The sequence below is a fragment of the Hoplias malabaricus genome, chromosome 2 (genome assembly GCF_029633855.1).
Source record: "Hoplias malabaricus isolate fHopMal1 chromosome 2, fHopMal1.hap1, whole genome shotgun sequence".
NCBI lineage: Eukaryota > Metazoa > Chordata > Actinopteri > Characiformes > Erythrinidae > Hoplias > Hoplias malabaricus.
In genome coordinates, this window is record NC_089801.1 from 63,538,738 (window position 1) to 63,546,939 (window position 8,202).

The 8,202-nt window shown below is 40.3% G+C and overlaps 1 protein-coding gene across 3 annotated transcripts in view; it reads left to right on the top strand.

The window, feature by feature from the left end:
* Window positions 1-798: 798 nt before the first annotated feature.
* The window catches only part of peli1a (pellino E3 ubiquitin protein ligase 1a), a 17,896-nt gene continuing 10,492 nt past the window's right edge, over window positions 799-8,202 (top strand). Inside the window, exons 1-2 of one of the 3 annotated variants that reach the window (XM_066660736.1) lie at window positions 799-1,005; window positions 7,650-7,815. In XM_066660736.1, coding sequence (XP_066516833.1) covers window positions 7,751-7,815 — 65 coding nt within the window. In that variant the 5' untranslated portion in view covers window positions 799-1,005; window positions 7,650-7,750. Of the gene's footprint in view, window positions 1,006-7,383; window positions 7,487-7,649; window positions 7,816-8,202 lie in introns of those variants that run through there. The other 2 variants (XM_066660738.1, XM_066660737.1) reach the window with 2 other exon arrangements.

Here is an 8,202-nt window from a genome sequence, read left to right on the forward strand (position 1 = left end):
TGGATAACACATTAGCTTGTTGCTTTGCCTCAGAGCTAACTGATTAGACTGTGGTTTTTAGCTTGGGGATGTAACCTTATGGCCAGTGTTATACCTCAGTGCTAACTTATTACTGTAGCTTGTGCCTTAGTTTGGTGCTAACATTAGCTCATAGCTTGTGTTAGAATGGTTGTTTTTTTTTCGTTAATTTTTTAGTGAATTAGACACTCTATGGTTATTGTATATCCATACAATGAAACTTGACCTCTGCATTTAAGACATCCATGGAAGTGAACAGACACACACACACACACACACACACACACACTAGAGATTAGCTGCAGTGAATACACACACCCGGAGCAGCAAGCAGCTATCCTCGGCGCCCGGCGCGGAACTGTTTGGGGGCAACCTTCCAGTACCTGGTCTGTTACCCATTAGTCCACAGATGCCCTTATTATTAATATTAATCAGTGGAAATACTACATTTATTTATTCCATCAGATTAATAATCCCTGATTAAAGACAGATCTTACATCTTTTGTAATTAATTAATTCAACTTAAATACTGCCATTATACCATTAATTCAGTTTTTACCATTAATTTCTCTCATTTAAGATTATACACTTCAATATTAGTAAGTATTTTTATGATATAGCCATAGACTACAACTCCCATAATGCTTTGCTGGCTGTTATATGTGACGCCCCCATGTGCTGAATTGAGCTGAGGGACACTGACAGAATCCAGCATGAGTTACTCTGGACTGTAGACACTCATACATACACGCACACAAACACACACATACATACACACACACACACACACACACATAAAACACACACACAGTCCAGTAAGGATATAACTTATTTTGCACTCTTTTTTTTAGTTTTCATGTCAAAGCCAGGAACTACCTGCTGCTGTTTTATTTCAAGACACAGCTGCATTTCATTAATATTGGTTTATTTCTGAACTATTGGATTGCATTGTTTTGCTTGCGCACCAAGGAGCCGCTGCTGCAACAGGTAAGGTTTGATTTTACAAATTGCAGAAAGAAGAAATATTGCATGCATTTTAGAAATCTGCCACGCCTGTCCTTTATAAACTCTGGGGACTGGAGGGATCAGCACGGACTTTTTTTCTAAGATAGAAAAAAAAAAAGAAAAACAAAGCCATGAATTTGCACTGGAAGTGTGAACACTGTGTGCTACAGAAGAGGTTTAAGTCGCTGATCCACAGCTGATGCAGCAGACAGACAGAGAGTGATAGGTTAGATGGGTTTCTGTATCTGCGTTGGCTCCTTCGCACTTTGGATCTGATCTTATTGATAACAGCCTGCTTTGCATCACCGCACTCAGTGTGAGTTTACTGCAGTGAGGGTTTTAATAAAAGCTGTAACAAACAGTCCGTATCTCACTGTTTCTGATCCCTGGGTATTTATTAATAAAGGGTCTGAGCTCTGCTCCCAGTCCCAAAAAGACCCACATCTCTCGCTCTCTCTTTCTTTGTTGGAGTTTAAAAGTTTTAAAACTCGATGCGCCGCCAGGGGGCGACACTGCAGTTGTAATCAATAGATAAATAGATGTGAAGTGATCACATGTCGTTTATTTGTTAAACTCAGTATTATTTTACAGTGTAAACATGCCATATTGTTGTTGGTGTCCTGTAGACGTGTTGTTATTTATATTCACTTATTTTCAGAGTATGACCGTTATTTCCTGTTTACTGCTTTAATACTCTGTAGGTGCAGGTCCTTACTGTATTTAAAAATATATAACAGCTCTACACCTGCAGTGTGGAGGGTCAAATCCTGTGCGCCGTGAACACAGACACAAACATGTTGCAGTCTCAACTCACAGCTGAGTCACAGAAAGATTGAAACTGGGCCTGAATCAGGCTGGAGATCAGAGCCAGTCAGTGTGGCACTGAGAAGATAATAGTAATAACAATATTAATTATAGTAATATTAGTGCTGAAATCATCAACGGAATTTAATCTGTGCAGAACTTTGAACTCAGCACTTGTTGTGAAAGTAATATGCGGTAAAACACATGAAAACAAGTTTCAGAATGTCCCACATTGTCTGGTGTTTCACATTAATTGCATTAAAATATATAAGATGTAAACTAAGGTTTGATTTAATTCCTTTAAATACTGCAGTATATATACAGTAATGTTTGTTGTAGCTAATTGCTACGTGCTAATGTTTTGTTGCTAATTGTTAAGATTCAGTGTTTATTAGTGTTGGCATTTGTTACTAATTTTTGTGTTGATATTTGTTAATATTGCTGTTTGTTGTTAATTGTAAGCTTTGCTAATGTTAGTTGGTGTCGCTAATAGTTAATTGGTGCTTATTCATGGTGTTTATCATTAGGCGTAATTACATTTTTTAAATTTAATTTGGCAGCTGGAGGTAAACCTGGTTAGCTCTGTGTTTGGGTGATTGTGATTGATGTAGCCCAAAAGATGAGTCTATTTCTCTTTCTGTTTCAGCAGATGAGTGGTGGACAGCATATGTTCTTACAATATAGTGACTGTTTTCACACTGCAGTTTCATTATTATTCACTTCATTGTTCTTGTTTTCACCAAATCTTCAAGGCACTCAGCTGAGCATATTGCAACAGTGTCAGGAATTTGACCAGGTCTAACCATGAGAATGTGCTGGAATGTGTGTGAAATAGGGGTTTTGGTTGGTGTGTTAGAGTATGTGTGTGTGTGATGCATGTTTATACAGAGGGAAGCCAGTTTAAGCTGTGTGTGATGATGATATTAAAGCGCTACGCTCTGAGTTTTGGAGGAAAACACTCAGAACGGTGTGTTGACTTGCTGCTGCTGGTTATTACTCTGTCCCAGTGTGAGAACACAAAAGAGACATGGTCTATTTGCACTGATCTTTTAAACGAGGACATTTCACTTCTGCATAACAGTTACACCAATCAGAGGCGACCAAACACTGCAATGTTTACATGACAACAACCACAACTGAATGACCGTCTGCTGCTCTACATTCAGTGCCCAAAATTAAAGCCAGATCTCTTCGGCCTGTTTACTTTAAAAACGGCCCAGATGTCAGTTTATAGAAAATAATAGCCATTTAAAGTCTAATCACAATATTGGTCAGAAAAAAACACAAATTGATTTTCTCCATAAATTGTTCAGCCTGCATCATTGGGATTTGGCATCAACAGAAACCAGTCGGACAAAAACAATACGTATCTCAAAAGGATAACTTTTCAAGAGAAGCAAAAGTAATTTATTTAATTAAAATATATATATATATATATTATTCAATTCAACTGTGGACCATTTCTTTTTCTGCATTTATTAGAAATTGTTAAAAAATATAAAGAACAACTTGTGTATTCAAAAATCAGAAATCAGAGTAAAAAAAACAATCAATCTGATCCAGTCTGTAAAAAAAAAGTATTTTATTTATTTATTTATTATTTTAGTTTTTGTCCATTTTCTATTAATCGCTAATCGCCCTCCATTAACTGGGCCTTCCGCAGTCACACATAATGCTACCACCCTGGGCGTCATGCGAAGCCAAGTACATCTTATTTTGAAACAGCAGCTAATGAAAAAATGACTGTCCCTACCCTCCTCCAAATATTTCATAGTGTAGTTTCTGCAGTACTGAGCCCAGAGTAGCAACGACAGAGGCCCTGTTCTCCCTATTACAGCTCAGTGGAGCATCACATTGATTTTGAAGCTGTAATTTTAAAGGTAGAAATACTAGCAAGTGTTGCTTTAATGAAGACATATGTTAAGGTAAGTGTTTTAGAGCTATGGTCAAGGTTAAGTTTAGGATTAAGGTTAAAGTTAGGGTTATGGTTCAATTTAAGGTTAAGGTTAATGTTACCTCAGCACCATGTTTTGGTGGATCCTGATTAATTTACAGCGTTCGTAGTAACATTTGCTGTTTTGAGAAGTTGAATAATTCACGAATCAATGAATCATCTTGGCTGCTAATCGTATCCCTCATAAATCTAATGGTAACTGACAGGCTGGGTGCTGACAAGGTGTCATGCCTATATTCCCAGGTCCTGTTTCCTCATGGAAATGTTCTAGAAAGTATCTCTACGTTCCAATGGTCTCAAGTTCAGCCTCGTGGTCTCTCCATATGATCCTTGTGCAAACTTCCCTTGTCTGACCTTTGATGACCCCCAGGTACCCTGACCATTGGGGTGGGGGGTCATTTATAGCCTGTAATGTATCATTATATGTATGTATTCACTTAGCAGAAATGCATAGGGGACACAGGGCCTTAGGAACATAGATAAAGTCTATATAACACACCTCTCTTTCATGGAGGTGTTTATTAAATAATTCAGAGGTCCGGACGGACAATTTGGGGTTACGCAGAACCAGCATGAGCAGCGTGAAATAAAAGAGCAGTGTGTAGGACAACGCACACACAGCCACACTGACTTGGCTCACGTTTCTCAGGGCCTACATACTTAGAGAGGTGTGTAGCCTATATAACCGCCTGTATACTGCGTCGCCATGGTAACAGCGTGGTGTGTTTTACCCGGCCTGGCGAGTGTGAGTGTGTGTTTGGCTCGGTGATGAGGACGAGGAGGAGGTAACAGGGTGGACATTATCTCCTCCTCACAATCATCTGTTCTGCTTGACTTGACGTGTGTGTGTGTGTGTGTGTTGGCATGAGACATTAGATAAGATGTCGTTGTGGCAACAGGCAAACACAGTGTAAACCAGCTGTGTTTGGTATTCAGGATCTAAACCGTCCAACTGCTAAAGGACACACAGGGCAGGGCTGAGCAATCTAGACTTAAGATCCTGTGACTGAGATTAATTTGCTGCAGACTGACTTCATTATTACACCTTGCAACATTCAACAAGCGATTATCTACACATTTTCTTTTTTTTTTTAATTGAAGGATCAAAATAGAACAATTTAAACCAAATTAAAGAGCAAAAGAGGGAAGATCCTGAAAAATTCCCCAAAAATTCCTCAAACAATTTCTCTTTTCTGCATAACAGGTAACCTTCCCTTTTTTATATAGAAATATGAATATAGAGCATCTTTTAGATTGATTAAAATATTCCCTGTGCTAAATTTCTCCATCTGTATGTGTATGTAAAAAACATGTCTTAAAAAATACTAACTTTACAGAAGAAAGGAAAAAACCTTGTAAACTTTCAGTGGAAGTCAATGTAAAAAGTCATTTTGGAGCATTTCTATTGGTTCATTCATCATGAAAATTTCACAGTGTGAAGGACAGCTGCTGTGTTCAAATGACGTAGTAATGATAGAAATATGTGTTTTTAATTGGATAGTGACGGTGTATACATTCCATCAGTTTAATAACTCGCCCTCTCTGATTAATCAAATGAAATGAGACATTTTTCCAAGCAGCTTAGTTAGTTCGGCTAGTGTTTAGTTCAGTGTGTGTGTGTGTGTGTGTGTGTGTGTGTATAACACTTTGTGTTATATTTATGTATTCTCATATCCACCGTGTAAATCATTACAACTTAAAGGAACACTAGGTAAGTGTTTTTTTGCTCCTGTATTTTTGCTCCTGGCTCCACCTAGTATAATTAATTTTTACAGCACTGTACTGCAGTCAGTGGGGAGGGGGAGAGAGGGAGGGGGCTAGTTCCCTACCCTTCTCCAAAACTTACATGGTGCAGTTTTCTGCTGTGGGTGGTACGGTGGCGCAGCAGGTAGTGGTGTAGTCAGGGACCTGGAGGTCGTGGGTTTTCCCTCCAGGTGACTGTCTGTGAGGAGTGTGGTGTGTTCTCCCTGTGTCCGCGTGGGTTTCCTCCAGGTGACTGTCTGTGAGGAGTGTGGTGTGTTCTCCCTGTGTCCGCGTGGGTTTCCTCCGGGTGACTGTCTGTGAGGAGTGTGGTGTGTTCTCCCTGTGTCCACGTGGGTTTCCTCCGGGTGACTGTCTGTGAGGAGTGTGGTGTGTTCTCTCTGTGTCTGCGTGGGTTTCCTCCAGGTGACTGTCTGTGAGGAGTGTGGTGTGTTCTCTCTGTGTCCGCGTGGGTTTCCTCCGGGTGCTCTGGTTTCCTCCCAGAGTCCAAAAACACACGCTGGTAGGTAGATTGGCGACTCAAAATGTCTGTAAATGTGAGCCTGGTGTAACAACAGCAGAGGCTATGTTCTCCCCCATTACAGCTCAATGGAGCATCACAATGATTTTGAAGCTGTAATTTTAAGGTAGAAATAATACTAAGTGTTGCTTTAAAGTGAAGACATGTTGTAAGGTACATTGTCAGAAACCTTGTCTCTGTGGTGGTACCTTTTGCGGTCGCAATATTGTACCTTATTCTGGAGAAGAGAATGTAATGTACCTTTAGGGAACACAACTGGACTTTTAAACACTGCTGTACCTCTGAAGGTATGTTTACACTGTTTGTACCTTTAGTGACAGTAATATACCTCTACTGTACCTTTTTTTGAGAGCGTGTGTGTTCTAGTGTCAAGGTTAGGGATTAAGGTTAATGTTCGGGTTACGTTTAGTGTTAATGTGAGGATTAGAGTCAGGTGTAGGGGTAGGTTAGTAGTACTCATAGTTAAGGTAATGGTAAATGTCCACAAATTGAATGAAAATCCATATAAAGTCCCCACAATTTCCCTCCAAAAGAACCAACTTGTTTTGTGTGTGCATCACCTGAGAAGAAAACAAGACAGTGTGTTATTGCAGTGATGGGAGATACGATATAGACCAGCACCCACACATACACACCCACACACACACACAAGGTCACATGCACACACTTTTTCTCTGACTTTCTCTTTCTCTCCCACGCCCCTCCCTCACTGTTTCTCTTTCGCACCTCTCTCGATTGCAGAGAAACTTGCCGCCACTTTATTTACTGCCTTCTGAGTTTCATATGGAACTACTTCTCTACTGCTACAACTGCTACTAAATATAGGAATAATTAAGTATTGATAAGAAAAGCTTTTCTTTGGGGACTCTCTTGCCATTTTCACTTCCTGCATTTACCTCTGCACCATGAGTGTATTTATATATTTGTGTGTGTTTCAGGGAAATCCCTTATAACAAAACTACCCTAAAGCATTGTCTCTGACATCAGGCACTTTATTCATAACCATTTCATGCAGTAACTTTCTATTAATAGATTTTAGACTGCTCAGACGTGTGCGAAGATGTCCCACACTGTGAGTTCCTCTACAAAAAAGCAGCCCTCGTTAAACATGTTTGAACACTTTGGTTTGCATCTTAACCAGTCGTTTAATTCTTGTGAAATTTGTGGGATTTCATTGGAGATGAGTGCAGCGTGTGTCTAATTGTGAAACAGCAGGTTATAAAGGGGCAGAAACCACATCAGCCAGTGAAGGAAAGGAAGTGAGACTTTCTCACGGGACACTTTGTCAGTTTCAGTTTTCATCTCAGGGACCTGGGCCTGTATCTTCCGTGTCCGTGGATGCTGCGCTCTGTTTATGGGTGGGTAAATAATGCGCCTGCCTCTGTGTACAAACTGGTGTTTTGCTTGATGTCAGTAAATGATTGGTATGTTTCTTTTCTCTGTGTTTGTTTGAGGGAGCGAGTGCGGGTAGAGTTTTAGAGAAATTATGATTCACCACTTCCAGTGTGCGCTCACAGAGGATGTGCTGATATCAGGTTGATGATGTAATTATGCTTTTTCTGTGCGTTACCTTTCTTGTGTCTATAGGTGGTTGGCCATGAACCGAGAGTGATGACGGTACACTGAGAGAGAGAAAGAGAGAGAGAGAACACGTTTTCTATCTGAACTGTGCACTGAAGACCAGGCTGATGTTATCTTCAGAGCAGGAGAGCTCCTCCAAACCCGTCAAGTACGGAGAGCTCATCGTTCTCGGGTAAGAAAGCTTCTCATTCAGGGCTGTATACATGCACCTGCGAGGCAAAAGGAGCTCATGCCTGCAGTTGGTGCTCTTCTGCTTTTAACAAGACACATTTCGTTTATAACAGTGTAAAACTAGTGTGTGACTTTAAGAAACCAGCTTCTGTAAGGTGTTATAATGTCTGGACCACTGAACATATTAAATCAGGTAATATAATGTTTACAGATGTTCTCCAGATGTTATAATGCATTAGGACACCTAATATTATAAAGAGCCACACGCCATTATTAGAGGTTTTCTGGGTCCTGGGTTCATCCCTCGCCCCAAGACCCTGTGTGTGAGGAGGGTGGTGTGTTCTCTTTGTGTCTGTGTGGGGTTTCCTCCCACAAACGTTGTTAGGTG